The 22,440-nt window shown below is 43.1% G+C and overlaps 1 protein-coding gene across 1 annotated transcript; it reads left to right on the top strand.

Moving 5' to 3' along the window:
• Positions 1-13,169: 13,169 nt before the first annotated feature.
• LOC147455452 (pentatricopeptide repeat-containing protein At4g18520, chloroplastic-like) lies at positions 13,170-13,742 on the top strand. The gene has a single exon (XM_086513715.1). It carries the CDS (start codon positions 13,170-13,172, stop codon positions 13,740-13,742), a length of 573 nt encoding a protein of 190 aa, XP_086369841.1.
• The last annotated feature ends 8,698 nt before the right edge of the window (positions 13,743-22,440 follow it).

Below are 22,440 nucleotides of genomic sequence, written 5' to 3' on the forward strand. Positions count from 1 at the left end.
TGGATTTGAAGGCTCACTACCAGCACGTCATTGACACCATGCCGGGTGGGGAGCGGTTTTTGGAGGTTCTGGCATCAGATCAACCATTTGTTTTACCTTTGGTACAAGGCAATGTACCGTTTGAAGTTTTAATCTATGTCCTAGTATAAGAGGGTATACACGCCTCCTTGTAAAGAAGAAAAAAACTTTTGCAAGTTAAGCAGTGTGTCTTTCTAGCTCTCTCTCAATAATCATGGCAAGTGTAGCATTTCCAACATTTAAAGGAAAGAAGGGGGAGGATTTGGTAACAGACTTCCTAGATGACTTTGAAGTAGCATGTGTAGTGAGAAACAAAGATACGGATGAATCCCGGGTTAGAATCTTTAAGCATCTCATGAAGCTAGAAGCTAGATCATGGTACAATGCACTTCCACAAGCAACCAAGGATGACTGGGAACCCTTAAAAACCGCTTTTAAGAGGCGCTTTGGGGGAGGTACCACTTCAGAAAATTTGTGGGACAAGTTGAGAGACTTGAAGCAGGAGGGTCTTTTAGAATATGCCACCTATGAGTCCAAATTTGTGGATTTGTGGGAACGGTGGGTTGAGTCACTGGCTAGGGGGGAAGCTGCACCCGATTTCCTAAAAAAAGATCGGTTCACGCATGGCTTATGGCCGCTTCTCAAGGAGAAGGTGAAAGGTAGATTCCCGGCTACGTACGAGTTAGCCGTTGAGATTGCTCGCCTTAAAGACAAGAAGCTGCGAATGAAAGCCAAGGAAACCGAATCAACAGAAGCAGGAACATCACGTCGACCAGCAACTACGACAACCACCATTCCACCACCACCACCGGCTCTTGGGGTAAGAGATGACCAACAAGATATGTTGGCCCATATTACTGACCAACTGCAGAATTTGTCTGTCCACTTAATACAACAAGGGAGGAGTCAAGAAAGAGATCAAGACCCTAGAAGAGCACGATGACAAAACAGGGAGTATCATTGCTACAACTGCGGAGAAGACGGTCACGGTATGTACTACTGTCCCAAACCACGAGAAAACTATAATAGAGGAGGTAGGAGGAACCAATTGTCACCCCCTAGAGAAAGAACACCCCCACCCCGAGCACCAACCCCACCAACACAAATTCTACGTCCACCCCAGACACCACTACAAGCATCCATTCCACCTCTTCCACCAGCCCCACCACCTGATCGCCCTGTAAACATCATAAGGCTAGAAGAGAAAGGAAAAGCCGTAGTAGTGGATCCACCCAGAGCAAAGGAGAGGGACAAGGGTAAGGAGAAGATAACCTTTTTAGAACCACTTGAGGCCATGACTGTGAAAAGAGCTAGGAGGGAGAAAGCTACACAATCAGATGATGAGAGAAGCAAGAGAGGAGAAACTAGCAAGAGGCCATCCAGGCCACGACGGAAATTGGGCATCACCGACTTCCAGCTAGGGGAAAGCTCTAAGCCCTATGATCTAACATTGGATGTGGCAGAGCAAGGACCGAAGATTACATGGCCACAGCTGCTACATCTTGTACCTAAAGTAAGGCGACAATGGTCTAAAATGGTAAGTACAAGACGCTCCAAAACAAAGGTAGCCGGAGCAATTTCGGGATGCAACATGGATGACATCCTTCCAATTGTCGACGTAAACATAAAAGGAAAGAGGGTTGGAAACACCTACATTGATGGAGGTGCACAAATCTGTGTAATGAGCGAAGCTATGATGCTTCGATTAGGACTCGAGGTTGACAGGCCTTCTCCATGCAAGGCAAAGATGGCAAACAACGCAAAAGTAAAGTGTGTGGGTGTGGACTGGGGTACTGGCCTTCTACGCATGACCGGTAAGAAAGGGGAGACAATCTACTACGACATGAGGATTGGCAAGCAGAAGCAAATGAATCTGGAAACATCGGCATATGAAACCACTAGCAAATCTTCCAGTTCTGAGGAGGAGACCACATCCACCGACGAAAGTGACAGTTCCATTGATGTGATGGGTATCATTATGAAGGATCCACAAAGGGTAAGCACAACTGGTGATCCATCACCAAAAGGGCAACCCAATGAAGAGGAGAGCAAATCACCTGGCCTAGGAGGAAGTAGGTTGAAGGGTATGTTGTCTACGGAATTAACACTTGAGGAGAAAGATAGTTTTTTGCAAATGTTGATGGGATTTCCTAACCTGTTCATTGACAACTATGAAAGAATCACAAGCATTACAGTGGTGGAACATCATATTAAGCTGAAGGAAGGGGTAAAACCAATTGTACAAAAGCTACGACGACTGGGGGTCATACAAGAAAAGGCACTCTTGGCCGAGGTAAGGAAACTGCTGGAGGCGGGATTCATCTATCCTGTAGAAAACTCAGAATGGGTGTCACCCGTAGTGGTGACGCCTAAAAACAATGGTAAGTGGAGGGTCTGTGTTGACTACAAACCACTAAATGCAGCTACAAAGAGAGACCACTTTCCTCTCCCTTTCTTGGATGAAATTCTGAATGAAGTAGCGGGTTTTGAATGCTATACCGTCTGTGATGGTTATTCTGGATACTTTCAAATACACATAGCCTTGGAAGATCAGCTAAAAACCACTTTTATCACGCCATGGGGTTGTTTTGCATATAGGGTTATGCCATTTGGTCTCACAAATGCACCTGCCACATTCCAAAGATATGTCACATATGTTTTTCAACCGTTCTTTGGAACATCCATAAGAGTGTTCATTGATGATTTTTGTATATATATAGCTCCCGTATTTCACATTTAGAAAAGGTAACTGAAGGTTTGGCCAGGTTGCAGAGCCTAGGTGGGCAATTAAATGTGGATAAATGCCACATTGGGGAGAGTAAAGTCATTCTACTAGGCCATGAAATTTCAGCAAAAGGTATCAACGCCGACCCAAGTAAGGTGTCCACACTCATAGCCCTACCTTCACCAACGACCGCACGTCAACTAGTCTCTTTTCTACAGAAGGTGAGGTACTTAAGTAGATTCATACATCTACTATCACAACTTGTTCTACCACTTCCAACAACTCACTCAAAGATCAACTTTCACTTGGGACGAGGAAAGCGAACATCACTACAACAAGGTAAAGGAGGTCTTAGCCACTCTGCCAACTATCTCACCACCTAAGTGGGATGAAAAATTCTATGTCACCTCAAGTGTTGGTGATGACTCATTGGGGGCTGTGCTACTCCAAAAGGATACGATGACATCTTTCATGAGGCCAATCTACTTCTCTAGTCGAATGATGACAGCAGGAGAGAAAGGTTTCACCCATGTGGAACACTTAGTCCTAGCTCTTAGATTTGCAACTACAAAGTTTAGGTCATATTTTCTGCCTAAGCAATTTGTGATTCTAACCACGGATGAAATATTTCCCTATGTTGTACAACACATGGATGTGTTTGCTAGAATTACTAAATGGCTAGTTCGTCTGCAAGAGTTTGACTACACGGTACAGGTAGAAAGCACGACAAGGGCAAGTTTGGGGGGACTCATGACCTACCAAGTCTTTGAAAGGAAGTAGAAGCAATCTAAGGAAGGAGAAGTCCGATTTCCTCCAGTACCACCGATGGTAGAAGGAGCATACTCTCTCTACTTTGATGGAGCCTACAAGCGAGCGTCCAACAAAGCAGCTGTAGGCATAGTGGTCTTTGATGACAAAGGGACAAAGGTATTTTCGTTGGGCCAATTGTTAGATTCACATTCTAACAATGAAGCTGAGTATGCAGCACTAACCAAGGGTCTACAATGGTGCGTCTCGCAAGGTGTACAACGCCTTAATGTATTTGGGGATGCTCTACTTCTGGTAAGGCAAGTAAATGGAGCATGGACATGCAAGAATCCTAGTTTAAGGACTCACTTAAGTGGTGTAAAAACCTTGTTGGGTAAGTTTGAAGAAGTTCAATACACCATATCCCAAGGGCTCAAAACCAAGAAGCAGATGCCCTAGCAAGTGAAAGACTACAGGAAGTGGTGGTTGGAGCAATAAAACTAAAGCTCCCTCTATTTCAAGGCAGTGATGCCTTACCTGACATCATGCATTTTTTGGAAACAGGGGAATGCCCATCAGATTTAACAAAGGGACAGAAGCAATGGCTGACGCGGAAGGCCACAAGGTATCGACTCATCAATGACGGTTTGTACTGTAAGGGTAAGGACCAAATACTCAGGAAGGTCCCTCTCTCTCAGGAAATCACGGGAGTAATTTCTAGTTGTCACGACGAGGTTTGTGGTGGTCACTTTGCCCTAGACATAACAAGTAGGAAAATCTTGCAGGCAGGCTTCATATGGCCTAGCCTCAACCGTGATGTACACCATTGGTGCAAAACGTTAAGTTGTGTCAAAAGGCCGGCACTAGGTCACTTATGCCTGAACCACAGACACCTATTCTCTCATATGGCCCATTTGAAAAATGGGGTATCGATGCCATTGGGCCATTACCTAGGGCCAACTCAGGAAAATTCTACATTATCATGGGGGTCGACTACACGACTAGATGGGCAGAGGCTACAGCCACCACTAGAATCACAGCGGTAGAGGTAGCTAAATTTATCTACGAGCACATATGCTGTAGGTTTGGCACACCTTTAGAGATCATCTCTGATAGAGGGCCAGGTTTCAGAGCAGACTTGGTAGGAGAATTAATGCAGAAACTGGGCATTACAAGGAGGCACTCTTCACCATATTACCCTCAATGTAATGGCCTAGTTGAAAAGGTAAATGGAATGGTTTCTAAAATTATTACCAAGCAGGTAAACAATCATTCTGGAGACTGGGATAAGTATCTACTACCAGCTTTATGGGCCTACAGAACTTCATTTTGTACATCCTTGGGATTCACACCGTATCATCTAGTATTTGGTAAGGAAGCAATCTTGCCCATTGAAGTGCAACTACAAAGTCTCAGAGTAATGGCAAGCCAGCTTCAACAGCCCAACATGCATTTGAGAGATCACATCATCAACTTGGAAAGATTGCAGCTAGACAGAGAAGAAGCAATAAATTATTATGCAGCACAAGCAGAGCATAGACGGCTTAGCTTTAACGAGCATCTCCGGAAAAAAGAATTGAAGAAAGGAATGTTGGTGCTCCGCTACGACAATCGCTTCGACACGCGCAAGGATAAGAAACTTCTGCTCTGATGGGAAGGCCCTTTCATCATCAGGAAAAAGTATGCCAATGGAAGCTACCAGCTTATGGAGGCTGATGGAAAACTTCATAAAACCAGTGTAAATGGTTGGAGACTTAAACCTTATTTTCTTCAATTTGACCAGGCTCCACCAATTGACATTCCAGATGAGGACACACCATCAGCCGCCACCTCCGACGATAATGATCAAACAGATGAGCTAGAGACATGAATGCCTCTAGCCAAAAGGGGAGGGCTAATGATGGGGGCTTTTCACAAGCCAAGCTCCCATACCCCTCTTCTCTCGTCCCCACCCCATGAAAACCCCCTCTTAGGGAGGGAGTGATAAAAGACATTGGAAAAAGTAAGAAAAAAATAAAGTATGATTATGTAAATATATGAGAAAGGTAAAATAGGCCACCTCATGCCTGCGGGGCAGCCCATCCCCACCTTGCCTCCTTTTTCTTCGTTGTTGCCCCGCCGTGTGTCCCTTTTCCTCTCCTCCACTCAAAAGGTCAACCCCCTCTCTCTTCCCCTTGTCCTTTCTCCTTTCTCTCTCCCCTCAAGCTACCCCACCTTTCACCAATAATGCATTCTAACTCACCAATAATGCACCAACTCACATGCAACTTACCCTATCTTCCAAAATAGTATACCCCACCCCCTCTTTCTCTCTCCTATCATATCCCATGACCCAAATACCCCCCTCTCTCTCTAAAGGGCCCCATGTCTCTTGTCTTGTAGCTAAATAACCTCCCCCACACTCAGTTTCACTGAAAAAAGTGCCCACAGACACATCCCCACCCGGTGGTTACCTGATTTTTCTTGTGTTCACACACATCTGCACACAGATTCACCTCTGAACACACTCCCCTCTCTCCCCTCTTGTAATTACTTTATTCTCCATGTCACCTCTCACTTTTTTTCATCAACCCATCTCTCTCTCTTAGTCTCTCTCTCATGAGACTGCTGTTCTGGCACATATACACACAGCCAGACAAGTGGGGCCCACAGTCACATGGCCTATGTAGATAATGATTTCTTCATTTCTAAATTCTAGAATTTCTCCCCTCTCCTCCCCTATATAAAGAGGGGTCACCATCACACAAAAACACACAACATCACCAAAGAACATACTATGCACTGTGTGTGCCTAGTGCACACATACACACCCACACCATCACCATCACCGCAATCACCATGCTTGTCTTGAGCATGACCTCTACACCCTTGGCTATGGAAGATGAAGGGCAACTAAATGAAGGATGATGGCCATAATCCTCGTGCGAGTCTTCGCCATCAACTCCCACCTATCTGCCATGTGCTCTACCACTCTCTCCCTTCTCATTCCCCTACCCTATGCTCCCCATTTCATCGCCTAATTCTCTAAATAAAGCTTGAGGTTTTGTGAGTATGTTTTCTTGCAATGTTTTGCCCATGTGAGGTGTGCGGAATCGCCACCTAGTCTTGTGTTTTGAAGTGAGCTTGTGTATGTGTGAAGGGTGTGCGGATTCGCCATCCTTTTGTGATGCCTAAGTACTAAGCCGCTATACCCCCTCCCTCACTCTCTCTCTCTCTCTCACTTGATCTCATTCCCTTTCCTTTTCATCATTACTCCCAATCATCCATATCTCTTGGATGAAAAATTTGTTATGGTGGTGTGTTGTTTGCGTCCTAGCCGCTGAAGCTAGGTGGTGCCCCCTGTTTGCTTTACCATGATAGACTCGAGGCACGTCATTCGGTCCCTGGTGTTTTAGAGGCCATCGGGGTTCGGGGTTCGCTTTGCTCCCGTCAACACCAAAGACACACTCACTCACAAACCCAGAGACACACAAATCTAACATACACACACAGATGCAGACAACTATAACATACACACAAACACACAGAGACACAAATATAACATACACACACACAAACACACACACACACATACAGAGACACACACACACTCACAAACATACACACACACAAATATAACTTACACACACACACAAATACACACACACACACACACACACACAGCCTCTCTCTCTCTCTCTCTCTCTCTCTCTCTCTCTCTCTCTCTCTCTCTCTATATATATATATATATATATATATATATATATATATATATATATATATATATATATATATACTAAAGGCGCGCGTAGAGAGGCATAACCGGTGTGCATGTCTCTATGCGTGCCGTTAGTATTGTGCATCGACCAGTGTATGTGTGAGTGTTATAGAGAGAGGATGTAAGGCGGGGGAAAGAGAGAGAGAGTGAGTGAGTCTTTCTTTTACCTTATACTAGCGGCGCGCGGAGGTGTTTTTTGAGGTCAAAACATGCTTCACGCGCGCCTTTAGTAATGGGAGTCTCTCACTCTCTCTCTCTATTTAAATATGCTAAGCTATAGAAAGGAGAGAGAGAGAGAGAGAGAGAGAGAGAGAGAGAGAGAGAGAGAGACTCCTCTTTTTGTATACAGTGAAATGGCTAGAACAAAAGCCACTGCAAGGAAGGCAGGCAAGGGACCAAGATTAGCAGCTAAGGCAAGTAGCAGATCTACAACCCCAAAGAAAAGACCTGGAAAACCCAATAAAATTCTGAAAGGTCCAAGGGTGAAGAAGTTACAAACCTGCATGGGACTTTTCAGAGAAATCAGAAAGGCACAGAAATGTGTATATTTATGCATACCAAAGCTGCCCTTTCAGAGGATGGTGAGGTCCATATGTGAAGAAGCTACCTGGGGCACCAAAAGGTGGAAAGTGGTGGCATTAATGGCTCTACAAGAAGCAGTAGAGGACTTCCTACTGGAGTACTTCAGTGACATCACCATTGTTGCAGCCCATGCCCACAGGGTTACTATAATGGACAAAGATAGTGAGACACTGAAAAGAATAAGGTGGAGGTATGACAAACTACTGGTCCCCAATGTTTGCAGGGATAAGAAAATGAGGGAAATTTTGTTATACCCCCCTGAGCTAGTGCCACAACTCACAGTTGTAGATGTCACACATGATGTGAATACAAGGGAAAGGGCAGAGACTATTGCTTGCCAAACAGAGGACATGAGGGAAGCAGAGCTTAAGGAGAAAGCAAAAGTAGCAGTTGCGTCCCAGAGGCAAACAGAATGCAACGTGACCCTGTCCATAGAGGCAAGCAATCAAGAAAGTCTACTTTCAATGAAGGATGGTTTGCTTGCAGAGATACCATTTGTAGATGGAGCTAGAAAGCTAGCTCTGGAAAAAGTGGACATTAATTTATTGCAGAATCTAGATGCTCAGATTTCAAACACAATTATCTATGCTTGTCTTAAGTAAGTGTTACTATCTTGCTAGCTTTGAAAACTCAGATAATAGGTTTGCTAACTCATGTAAAATCTTTGCAACCTGATCAAAAGTCAACTCCCACTGCACACCCACACAGAGGTGTTTCTTCTTGATCCACAAATGTCATTGATTATTAGACAAAAGAACCGTCCAAAAGTGGACATTAATTTATTGCAGAATCTAGATGCTCAGATTTCAAACACAATTATCTATGCTTGTCTTAAGTAAGTGTTACTATCTTGCTAGCTTTGAAAACTCAGATAATAGGTTTGCTGACTCATGTAAAATCTTTGCAACCTGATCAAAAGTCAACTCCCACTGCACACCCACACAGAGGTGTTTCTTCTTGATCCACAAATGTCATTGATTATTAGACAAAAGAGCAGTCCATCTGGGACCTTTGAGAGTTGGTTTTTCCACTGTGCTATGCTGGAAGTTACTGTCATCATCTTTCCATATGAGAACAACCATTACTAGAGTCTCATATGCCTTGATGTTGACCAACCAGCAGTGTGGGTGTTCAATTCAATAAAAGGAACCCACCCTGAAATTAGGCTATAAGTGTTTTGTATCAGAAAGTGTTTCTTATAGATATCCATGTAAATTTGAAGCCTCATGCTAACATCTTGACGCTGCTTTGTGCAGTTGTATAAAGAGGTTGTTGCTTGCCTATGGCAAGCTATGTGGAAGGTATGAACTATACAAGGCCCCAATCAAAGATGTACCTGTCCCAAATCAAACCGATGGAAATTCTTGCGGCTAGAGATGTCTTCTCCATGCAGAATATGTCCTGCAAAGCTACTTTGCATTAAAACCTTTCATGACTAAGGTAACCATTTGGCAATTCATTCAGTCAGTTTTGGTTTAGTTTATAAAAGAATTCTCACCATGTGGTCTATCAATTTTGCAGAGTGCTTTAAAAAACTACACATATGATTATTTGCAAAGATACCGGGTAAGTTTAATACAACACCTGCTTACTATGTCTAGCCCTAGAGAGCTTGAAGATAGCGGCTGGATGACTGCACTATTGATATGACAATACATGACGTGCCACCACGACAAACCCCTGCATCCGATACAGTGGAATCACAACGGGCCGAGCGGGTCATATCAACAGAAGATGAAAGAGCCGAGGATGACGAAAGGTCAAATGAGCATATGGAAGGTGCTAGTGTACAACCAGAGGAGACAATGAAAGAGCCAAGTCAGCCAGTGGAGGAGCCAAAAGAGCCTATGGATGAAACCCAAGATGAGGAAAGCAGGCCTATAGATGAGCAAAAGGATATGTATGAGGAAAGAAGGCCTAGGGATGAGCAAACTGATATGGATCAGGCAAGGATGTATGAGGCAAGCCGGTCAACCGAGGGAGAGGAAAAGACCTTGGAGGAAACCTTGAATGAGGCAAAAAGAGCCATGGGGGAGACCCCTGATGAAGATGTGAATGATGACTATGAAGATGTGAATGATGAAGCTAAAGCAGAGGAGAGCAACAACGACATCAACACTACAGAGACCCAGTATGGACCCTTGCTACCTATAGATACGGTTGTTTCGGTAATGTCTATTCAAGTATGGAAAAATATGTTCAGCTTCTAACTACTTATATGTACTTGTCAACTTTTACAGAGGTTGATTATCTTGGACGTCAATGGATTGCTGCTGATGCGCGTGCCTCTCGGTGACACAGAACCCTTTGAGGATTTGCAAACGTTTCGGATGGGAACTTGTCGAGTCGTGGTTCGTCCAGGAACTAAGGAATTTATTCAGTTTCTTCTTCCGCGCTTCAGAGTTGCCATATGGTTCTCAATGCAAAGGCAAAACTTGTCGCCACTAGTTACAATAGTTTGCAGTGTATGCGGCGCTCACACGTCAGATTTGCCTTTTTGTATGATCAAAGAAAATGCGTTACCGTTGAGGGCCACTACCACCTTAAAAAACCACACTTACCTCTTTTGTACAAACCGTTTAGCCAAATTGGTGTACCCTTTGATGCAACTAATACACTACTGATTGATGATACTCCTGAAAAGGGAGAACTAAATCCGCCGGGAACAACTATCTCACCACCTTCTTTCGAGAGGCATTCCTTCGATTTTTACCTTGAAGACATTCTGATTCCATACTTACAGAAATTGTATCTCAGTCCATTGTTCACAGACGAGTTTGTACTTTCTAATGAATTAAGATGACTCTTCTATCATGTCTTTGTCTTGTCTAACATTGAGAGAGAGAGAGAGAGAGAGAGAGAGAGAGAGAGAGAGAGAGAGATTTGACATGGTAAAGAAATGTATTTCAAGCACACTTTTTCACAGGGCAATAAACTTCATGTATTGAAAGTCATTTTTATACACTTGGGTTCACAAGAATATCTGTTACATTGACACTACTTCAACCCGACCATCCAACTCTTTGCACAAAATATCTTTTTCTCTTCGCCGCATCACCTTACGGCCAGCTAGGAAAAAGGAAAAATCTGATAGGTCCCTGTCCATTGACTCTTCAATTATGTCATGCCGCAAATGCTGAAGACTGCATAGCTCCCTTATTGTAACCACCAACAGTAGGCCATGCTCTTTATCAATCACTTCCACATCCACAGCAGGATTATCTTCCAAACCTGTAGAAATCTGGTCCATAGGAATGTACTTACCATTGAGCATTTGTGATCGCATATACCAAAACGAGAGTAACAGTGATTGGCTTGCAATCATGTACTTGACAACTAGAGTATCAAGCGCGAACTCGCACCGTAAACCAATCTCTTCCTTTACATACCATCCTCTGTCAAGAAGTTTGTCACAGGATGACTGCTAAAATGACTTGCACATGAACATAGTTTTCGTAACACGGATGTTGTAGCTATGAAACAACTCTATGAAGAGTGCAACAGGACAAAAGTTTGCAATTCTAACCAGTTTGATGGGAATAGAGCTACGTAGAGACCTTTGTATATCCTTGTAGAGCTTACTTCGCATTGCCTCCACCATTGTTTCCTCGGGAACTGGCCAGTCCACTGTGTTCCAATCGGTTGGTAGAGGCACTTTCACCAACATGCCATTTTTATTCCCTGAGCTGAGTTGGTAGAAGTGGTCATAAAAAAATATTCCCTCATCAGCCAGGCTTTTGCTGCTCCTCCCTGAATACTGTATAGAACCAATGTGGGCATGAACAACATGGAAGAGGCCTATTATGCACTCCACAGGCTCCCATTGCTCATAAGAAGAGGAATAAACATCTGCAATATATATAAGAAGAGTTAAACTAAGAGTATCAATAAGTAAAAATGACAAATCTAATGTAATTGAGCTGTGAAGAATGGAGACATTGCTCATAAGAAGCGGGAGAAACATTGCAAAATATATAAGAAAAGTTATAATGAGAGTATCAGTAAGTTCACATGTCAAGAGTACTTACAATTGCAACGTGGTTGATGTATATCTGATACATTTCCACCATTTGCTATCACCTCTGGATGGGTAAACACATGATGAACAAGAACTTCCTTTACAGATCTTTTGCCGATTTCAACTTTGAAATCCAACACTCTGGCCTTCCATGCTGAGCGGTAAACGTTGATACCACTAGACCTCTTGGGTCTTCTTGGTTGCATGAGGACCCATGAACCTTTGTTTATCCTTTGTCCAACCCATTGGTTCTCTGCACTTATTGAAGTTGATATTGTAATTGAGGATATGCTACTACTTGGCCTTCTAGGCAAAGTGCAGCTGTTGGTTGTTGGTGTGAGAGACAGTAAACACCTGGAGCTTCTTGGGCGAGAAGACGCGGAAGCCATAGCTCTCAGAGAAAAGCTTTAGTAGAGGGAGATTCACTTTGAAAGCATTCTAATGGAGGGAAAGTGTTTTAAAATTCCAATATCTTGTGCGGGCTTAATGGTCACCCTCCAGTACGTTAATGACCATAAGAGAATATCAGAAGTGGGACCACATGCAAGCACCTAAAAGCTCGGTAAAAGGAAGGAAATTACGATGCTACAATCCTAGATTCATGAAAGTTTTATGCTATTCTCCTATTTTCTGAGTCTTTCCACGTACTTTCCTACGTAACGTAGCCTTCGTGCTCATTGGACGCGCTCTATTTTTCTCTCTCTTCATATGGCCCTCCAAATGACCTCTGAAATTTCCTAATGAGTAGAGAAATGCAAGATAAGCTTCTTTGAAGCCTACACATTTATTGAGTAGTGATCAAGGCTTGATAATAGGCCAAGCTTAATGATTAATGTATGCCATATGCGGCTTATAAGGGCCAATAGATACCTCAATGATGCCAAAAATGAGTATGCTTGCAGTGACCACATATGAGAGATTATGATCTAGAATTGTAGTGCTTGAAGTGCTCTACCGGCCTGTCTTTATGGCTCCTCGATTGGAGCCACAGTGAAGAAGTTATGGCACTTTGAAGTTTAAGTCGATTGCAGATCCGTACCGGATTGGGCAACTGCAGCTGAGGTGACAAAAATGGAATGAATACACGGGCCTGAAGTGCTCACTTTGTGGAGCGTGTTGGTCTTTGCAGATCAGCGATCGGAGTTCCGATTGCCAAGATACTGGCCGTTAAAGATTCACCAGGGGCCGGTTCCATGCCAGTCTAGTCGGCTCGGTCGGAGTGCCATCCGGGAATTTTTTAGCTTTATTCAGGTTTTGATATGTAGGAGCAGCAAGTGCTTTAGGATCCATCAAGGCTAAGAAACGAGCGAAACCCACCTTGCATGGAAGGAGGATCGGGTAAAACCAAATTGACGTACGGAAGGACAACTGAAGATTTTCGAGCTCTTTTCGACATTATCAAGTCTTGTAGCAAACAAAAGGACCTACAGATGTGCACAAAAATACATGCTGAAATTCTTGATAGGGGGTTGCTTGAAGAGGAAATTTTGCTTGGAAATGCATTACTTACCATGTATGCAAAATGTGGTGCACTCACAAAAGCCAGAAAACTGTTTGATGACCTCCCAGCAAGGAATGTTGTCACATGGAATGCACTTATTGGTGCATATGCTCAGAGTGGGCTTGGTCATGAAGCATTGAGCTATTTTGGATGGATGCAAAAAGAGGGGATTTCCTCTAATACAGCTACTTACATTTGCATCCTAAAAGCCTGTGGGAGCATTGGAGCAGTTGAGAAAGGTGACGAGATACATGTAGAGATTGGGAGAAGTGGACTATTACAAGAAGATATCATTCTTGGGACGGCTTTAGTGGACATGTATGCTAAGTGTGGTGCCCAAAGTGGCCGTCCACATGAGGTTCAATGGCCACCCTATTTTAAAAGGGTGGTGTGAACAAAATAATGGGAGGCCATGGCGTTCAGAAAACGGGATGAGCGCAGGCAGGGAGAAGAGGGCTTGTACCGGGCGCTGCGCTTCTCTAGCGGGTTCGCTCCTGAAGCGAGAAGTGCAGAGAGAGCCTTGGCGACCTCATTCGGCATCAGTACCGCCGACTCTCATGCTGGTCAAATTCGCCTACCACGTCATCGTTATTGCTTCCACGCCACGTCAGTCACGGCGTCGTGACTGTGTGGTGGGGCAAAAAAAACAAAAGCAAAGAAGGGCTATTATAAGAAAAGGGATCAACGAAGAGAAGAGTTAGTTGTTCGAAGAAGAGGAGGAGGGCATGAGGGCGTGAAGAGAAGGAGAATAGGTAGGCGAGTGAGCTCTCGCTCTATCTCTATCTCGTTCTCGAGTAGGAAGAGGGCTTGCATACTGAAAGGGCAAGCATCTCTCTCTCTCTCTCTCTCTCTCTCTCTCTCTCTCTCTCTCTCTCTCTCTCTCTAAAAAAAAACGCAACCGTTTTTTGACCTAGTAGACAGCAGTCCACTCTTTTGATCATAACTTCTTCATCCGAACTCCGATTTGGGTGATCTATAGCCTCAATCGAAGAGCACAAAGTCCTCTACGCATTGATGTAAAGACATAAATTTTCAGAGTTATGGAAGGCGTTTTTGTAGCAGCATTTCCGAAGTGAACAAGTTCAACAAAATTGATTCTCATCTCCTATTTTACATACAATGTCTTCCGGCACTCGCAAGGGTTCTTCTTCTTCAACAAGGTCCACAACCATTGTGGAAAATGATCCAAAATCTCCTAAGTGTGGAGATAGCAACACAACCACCCAACCAACGACATCGGAAACCATGATCATGGCGTACTTGGTATCATTGCAAGAGACCGTAAACAAACAAGGCGAAGACTTACGAGCTCTTGCAATGAAGAATGGCACACTAAGGGTACTAGTGGTTGAGAATGAGAATCTCAAGAGGACACTTGAGATGCAAACAACACGTTTGATGCAACTTGAAGAGGAAGTCAAGGAATGTAAACGCTCTCTTGTGGACTTGAATGCTTTGAAGGAGCGGATGAGAAAAGTAGAGCATGACCATGTATTGAAAGAGGAGAAATTTGACACTATGAGCCGGGATGTATGCGACATGAAAAATGTATGCACAAACAAGTCTTGGGCTGATGTATGTGGTAGCAATGTGGTTTCTAATTCCTCACTCATGCAAGCTATGGTTCAAACAAAGAATGTTGAGAATGTGGATGTGGAGGAGTTGAAGGAACGGGTGCGACATTCCAAGAACATTGTTATTCGTGGAATTCCCGAAGAGAAGTTAGAGACACCTCCTTCTCTTGCCATTGTTATTGAAGATTTCTTCAAAACCCACTTTGGCATGTCCGGAGTTATGGTCTATGGAGCACATAGAGTGGGGAAGCAAGGAGCTCCTCGCTCGGGAGAACGGCCAATTGTATGCACCATGCCGGATGAGACCAAGCGAAAGATTATCCTTGATAATAGTTGGATCTATTTGAGGGATACAAAATGTTTTGTATGTGAAGATCGCACTATTAAGCAACAAAATATACGTCGCAAGGCATATGAGGAAAAGAATAATAAAAACAAGGAGATCTCTCATGAAGAAAATATGCCCAAGTAGGAGGCAAGTCTCTCAAGCAAATAGGGATCCGTGACCTATGAGACCGAGTTACAATTGAAAATATGCTTTTGGAATTGTAATGGATACCCATGGAATGCGGGGGCTAGCATTGATGAAATAACAAGCAAAGCCGATGTTGTACTTCTTGTTGAAACTTGGGAGCATGATACACAAAGGATTAACGGCTTGGAGGATTACAATGTACATTCATTGATGTGGTCAAAGAATCTCAAGCAACGAAGAGGACAAGGAGGGTTAGCATGTATGGTTAAGAAAGGATTGGAAGATTTTGTATCAATTGTGAAAGATGACAAGTACAAACGTTATGTATGGCTGAAAATTATGACACCAAAAAGAGCACCCATTTTTGTAGCCGGTTGCTACATTCCTCATCATGATTCTCCCTTTTATGCTTGCATGGATAGAGATCAACCATTTTCTGATTTGGAAGAGAACATTGCTTATTTCAAAGGTGAAGGTGATGTTATTGTATTTGGGGATATGAATGCTCGCACAAAAACATTGCAACATGTACTCAACAATTTGATATGCCATACATTTCAAGGGAGTTGTAGGAAGTTCACTTGTATGATCGTACTTCAATGGATGAGAAAGAGCCGGATCACTATGGAAAGTTACTTTTACACATGTGTAATAGCACGGGTATGCTCATTGCCAATGGTGTATCTTTGTGGAGTGGAACCAATGGATTTACATGTAGGAGACATAATGGGGATAGTGTGATTGACTATATGCTACTCTCTGAAGCCATCATGTATCGCATAAAGAGTTTTATGTTTGGTCAATGGACCCCGGAATCCGACCATCGCACCTTATGTATTGACCTTTCATGTGGAGAAGCAACTAAGCATGATAATCTCAGCCAAAGGAAAGAGAAGTTATCACTATGTATGGATTTCAAACGGGCACCAATGTACATTGAAATGGTTGAGCAAAAATTATGGATGACAAAGCTTCAATGTGATGCACCGTTGGAAACTAAATGGGAAGCTTTCAAGAAAGCTATTTGTTCTTGTGCGGAAGAATTCTTTGCCATAAAGCATCTCCATGGTATCAACAAAGATAGATCACGCAAAAGGAGGTTTGATAAAGAATGTCAAGATGCTCGAAAGTCCTTGATAAATCTTGATGCAACTATGGACAAAGACAACTATCAAAGTCATTTGCATACATACAAGGCATTGATTCAAAAGAAGAGAAGAAGATGGGAAGTAAAGCAACAAGAATTTCAAGTCCAAGAAAAGGCACATGCATGTGGAAGATTTTGGAGAAACTTGAGAGACAAGCGGGTTGAGAATTTTGGTAACTTGAGTCTAGTGGATATGTACACACATTGTAGGAAATTATATGAGCAAGCAAATACTGAAAAAATGCCATTTTATGGTTCACTCCCATGTATGCCGTCGTTTTTTAGTATTGAGGATGTATGCGGTGGGCTTCAAAAGTTGGCCACTCGCAAAGGAGGAGATCTTCAAGGTATCAAGCCGGAGATGATCAAATGGACGGGAGATTTTACCCATGAGTGGATGTGTGATATGTTCAACCTTGCACTTCAACATGGTATGCCTTATGATTGGAGTACTAATTGGGTTAAGCCTTTGCATAAAGGAGGGGATGTAAAGAATGTAAGCAACTACCGGACTATAATGATTGGGTCTCTTATGGCAAAGTTGTTTGGGTGCATAATGGAGATGAAATTGAGTGATTGGGCTGAATAGAATGACAAGTGTGCAAAGGGACAAGCGGGTTTTCGTCGATGCCATAGCACCATTGATCATCTTGTCACTCTTCGTGTTCTCATGGAGGAAAGTCAGTTGAAAGGCAAGCGATTGTATTTTTGTTTTGTGGACTTTAAGAAAGCCTTTGATATGATTCCACGTAACAATTTGTGGAGAAGGATGGAAGAACTCCAAGTGCCAAGTGAGTTTATGCTTGCGGTTTCTCGAATCTATGAGAAGGTGATTTGTCAATTGCGCATAGGAAGAGAAATTTCAAAAATTTTTGTAAGCACTATTGGGGTTAAACAAGGATGTCCATTGTCACCAACTCTCTTTGGTCTATGCATCGATCAATTGGAATAAATGGTACTTGACTTTATGCAAGAAGAAGGCATTGAAGAGGTCACTATTTGCAATGCGGTAATCATGCTTTTGTTGTATACTCAACAATTTGATATGCCATACATTTCAAGGGAGTTGGAGGAAGTTCACTTGTATGATCGTTCTTCAATGGATGAGAAAGAGCCGGATCACTATGGAAGGTTAATTTTACACATGTGTAATAGTACGGGTATGCTCATTGACATTGGTGTATCTTTGTGGAGTGGAACCAATGGATTTACATGTAGGAGACATAATGGGGACAGTGTGATTGACTATATGCTACTCTCCAAAGCCATCATGTATCATATAAAGAGTTTTATGTTTGGCCAATGGACCCCGGAATCCGACTATCGCACCTTATGTATTGACCTTTCATGTGGAGAAGCAACTAAGCATTATAATATCAGCCAAAGGAAAGAGAAATTATCACTGTGTGTGGATTTCAAACAGGCACCAATGTACATTGAGATGGTTGAGCAAAAATTATGGATGAGGAAGCTTCAATATGATGCACCATTGGAAATTAAATGGGAAGCTTTCAAGAAAGTTATTTGTTCTTGTGTCGAAGAATGCTTTGCTATAAAGCATCTCCATGGTATCAACAAAGATAGATCACGCAAAAGGTGGTTTGATAAGAATGTCAAGATGCTCAAAAGTCCTTGATAAAGCTTGATGCAACAATGGACAAAGAAAATTATCAAAGTCATTTGCATACATACGAGGCATTGATTCAAAAGAAGAGAAGAAGATGGGAAGTAAAGCAACAACTTTTTCAAGTCCAAGAAAAGGCACATGCATGTGGAAGATTTTGGAGAAACTTGAGGGGCAAGCGGGTTGAGAATTTTGGTAAATTGAGTCTTTGGATATGTACACACATTGTAGGCAATTATATGAGCAAGCAAATGCTGAAAAATTTCCATTTTATGGTTCACTCCCATGTATTCCCTCTTTTTTTACTATTGAGGATGTATGCGGTGGGCTTGAAAAGTTGGCCACTCGCAAAGCGGGAGATCTTCAAGGTATCAAGCCGGAGATGATCAAATGGACGGGAGATTTTACCCATGAGTTGATGTGTGATATGTTCAACCTTGCACTTCAACATGGTATGCCTTATGATTGGAGTATTGATTGGGTTAAGCCTTTGCATAAAGGAGGGGATGTAAAGAATGTAAACAACTACCGGACTATAATGATTGGGTCTCTTATGGCAAAGTTGTTTGAGTGCATAATGGAGATGAAATTGAGTGATTGGGCTGAAGATAATGACAAGCGTGCAAAGGGACAAGCGGGTTTTTGGCAATGCCATAGCACCATTGATCATCTTGTCACTCTTCGTGTTCTCATAGAAGAAAGTTGGTTGAAAGGCAATCGATTGTATTGTTATTTTGTGGACTTTAAAAAAGCCTTTGATATGATTCCACGTAACAATTTGTGGAGAAGGATGGAAGAACTCCAAGTGCCAAGTGAGTTTATGCTTGCGGTTTCTCGAATCTATGAGAAGGTGATTTGTCAATTGCGCATGGGAAAAGCAATTTCAAAAAAAAATTGTAAGCACTATTGAGGTTAAACATGGATGTCCGTTGTCACCAAGTCTCTTTGGTCTATGCATCGATCAATTGGAACAAATGGTACTTGACTTTATGCAAGAAGAAGGCATTGAAGAGGTCACTATTTGCAATGCGATAATCATGCTTTTGTTGTATGCGGATGATGTAGTGCTTCTAGCACACACTTTAGAAGATGCACAAAAGCTTATGGTTGTCCTTGAGAACTTTTGCTTGCATAGTGGGCTGATTGTAAATGAATCCAAAACAAAGGTTATGCTTGTGAAAACCAACCATAAGGAGAAGCCATGCATTGTGTACAACAACAAGACACTTGAAGTTGTTGAGAGCTTTAAGTACCTTGGCCTTGAGGTTCCATCCAATCACAAGTGGCATGAATGTGCTATGCATCGTTTGGATGCGGGAAAGAGAGCATATTATGCATTTGAGAACATGTGTAATGCGGGAAACATCAAGTGTTGGGTTCTCAAGAAGTATCTTTTTGATGCATTGGTGACACCGGTTCTTCTTTATGGAGTTGAAGTGTGGGGCGGGAGCATCTCAAAGTCTACTTGGAAAGAGTTTGAGAATGTCTAAAAGCGTTTTCTTACAAACTTTCTCCATGTTAAGACACAAACACCATATATGCTCCTACTTCTTGAGTCGGGATCTCTTCCAATTGAGGTTATGGGCATGGAAAGGGTTGTGGAGTACATGATAAAGATGCGTCAAAACCCCTCACATCGACTTCCTACAATTGCATGGGAAGCAAACAAAAAAGTTCAAAAGACGCATAAAAGCAAGATCTTGAGCACGGGATGGATGCAAGACATAAAGAAGTGGTTTGGGAAATGGGATGCATTACACTTGCTACATGATGCTTCAATTGACTCTCAAGTGAATGAAGCTTTTCTACAACGCCAATGTATTACGGCTTGGGAGAAATCCGGTGGGTCACGCTTCATACATTACACCACCTATATTGCCCCCAACTACAAAACCATGTTCTTCGCTGAGAGAGGAAACCGTAATCACACTTACATGCTTGAGCCTATTCCCTTGTCCGCGATACGCAATATCGTAGCAATTCGGCTTAGCTCCCATTTCCTTCGATGCGAGATAGGGCGTTGGGGCAATGGAGAAGAGTCAAATCGATTGTGCACATTATGCTCACTGCAAGTTCGAGAGTCTAAGTACCACACACTACTAGAGTGCTCAGCTTTTGATCACATCCGAACTTGCTTCTCTCACATTTTCAGCCATAACTTAGACCTACACACTTTCCTCTCCCAGCCAAAGTGTGGGTTCTCTATTGCGACTCTCATCACTACAATTTTGGAGCATCGAGAGTCACTCATCAACCATACACATACTACATCACATGTGACTTTGGTCCCATAGGTCATATTTGACCTCCGAGGACGATAATAAAATCTTATCTCTCTCTCTCTCTCTCTCTCTCTCTCTCTCTCTCTCTCTCTCTCTCTCTCTCTCTCTCTCTCTCTCTCTCTCTCTCTCTGTCTCTCTATGCCGACCTCAAGGAGGATAATTGAAATCTCTCGAAGGGTTTACGGGAGGAGCAAGAAAGCAAGAAATGGAGACTGAGGAGAAGAAAAATGTTTTCGGGCTCTCTTTCTCTCGCTCTCGACTCATCGTCGGCTACTACAAAGCATTGAGAGGCAAGGCAAAGGCTATACTCTCTCTCGCTCTCGACCTCGGCAATCAAGAAGCATCGAAGGGCAATTAACGAAGAGTCGAACAAGGGTAATAGGGTAACCAAGGAAAGACAAAGTCTTTCTCTCTCACTTTCAACCTTGGTGAAGTAAGGAAGGCGGAGCGGGAGAAAAGTGGTGAAGCAACTAAGGCGGGAAATTTAAAGTAAGCAAAAACAAGCTTGAGAAGGAGAACTCGGTCGAAGCACAAGAAGGACGGGAAGAGCCTAGTCAAGGCAACCAAGCAAGGGATAAAGTTTCGTCTAGCAATTGAAGAGCAGGAAGAAGTTAAAAGCTGTGAGCGGCAATTAAGCCAGTGCAAAGCATAAGGAGCATGAAGCTGCGAAATAATTGGCAAATTTGAAGCTTGCTAAATCTAAGGAAACTCGAAGCAGATGAAGCGACAAGAGTTTATTACCATCACTGTCATCAACTAGAGATTGATTAAATAATTGTTAATCCCCGTGTCGTTAACGACCCGGTTAATTCAGTAAATCGGGAGCTTAAACTCCTAGTTAGCAAATGATCCAAGTGACGACGGTGTTAACAGCCCGCCTTGGTTAGACTAAGTTGTACTCAAAGTATTATTCAATTAATTGATGATTGCGGTGATTGCCAGAGTTGTCAGTGTCTCTTGTTCTCTCTCTTTCACACCTCCCACAGCCAGAGGCGAGGTGCCTGCCCGGCTCACGTAACGAGCACATATCCCCTGACATCTTTGATGTCATGCAGCTCCGCTTCCATGAAGAGAAAAAGAGTAGAGAAATGCAAGATAAGCTTCTTTGAAGCCTACACATTTATTGAGTTGTGATCAGGGCTTGATAACATGCCAAGCTTAATGATTAATGTATGCCATATGCGGCTTATAAGGGCCAATAGATGCCTCAATGATTCCAAGAATGAGTATGCTTACAGTGACCACATATGAGAGATTATGATCTAGAATTGTAGTGCTTGATGTGCTCTACCGGCCTGTCTTTACGGCTCGTCGATTGGAGCCACGGTGAAGAAGTTATGGCACTTTGAAGTTTAAGTCGATTGCAGATCTGTACCGGATTGGGCAACTGCAACTCATCCCCCTTTAGCCTTGGGACAAGTGTCCCCCTTTACCCCTTTACCGGATTGGTCCAATTAATTAAATCTCCTAAATTACCATTGGACCCCTTAGGTGGCCAACCAATAGGCTTCATGCACACCATGAGGGCAACATGAGGAGTAACTTGACAAGTTTCCCTTCTGCTTTCTTTGTATCATGCATGCCTTGTGTGAGTGTGTGCGTGTTCTCTCTCATCCCCCCTCATGTAGGGATCGCCCCCTCCTTGTAGGAATTGAATCTTTGACTTTTTGACACCTCAAGCCCCTCATGCATAGGCCCAGTTCCCACCACAAGCTTGGCCCTTAATCACTTTAAGCTTGGACTGGGTTCTCACCTCAAGTACAACCCTAGCATCTCAAGCATGTCAAGCACCTCAAGCATCTCAATCATCAAGCACCTCAATCATCAAGCATTTCAAGCAGCTCAAGCACCTTAGTCATCAAACAAGCACCTCGAGCTGGGTCGGGTTCCCGCCTCAAGCTCAGCCCTAGCTTACCTAAGGTCAAAGGACTTTTACACACATTATTGGAGGTCTTCAATGAAGCTAACCCTAAGGTCTTATGCTCCATTG

Source organism: Adiantum capillus-veneris, chromosome 6 (genome assembly GCF_014529385.1).
Source record: "Adiantum capillus-veneris isolate H3 chromosome 6, ASM1452938v2, whole genome shotgun sequence".
NCBI lineage: Eukaryota > Viridiplantae > Streptophyta > Polypodiopsida > Polypodiales > Pteridaceae > Adiantum > Adiantum capillus-veneris.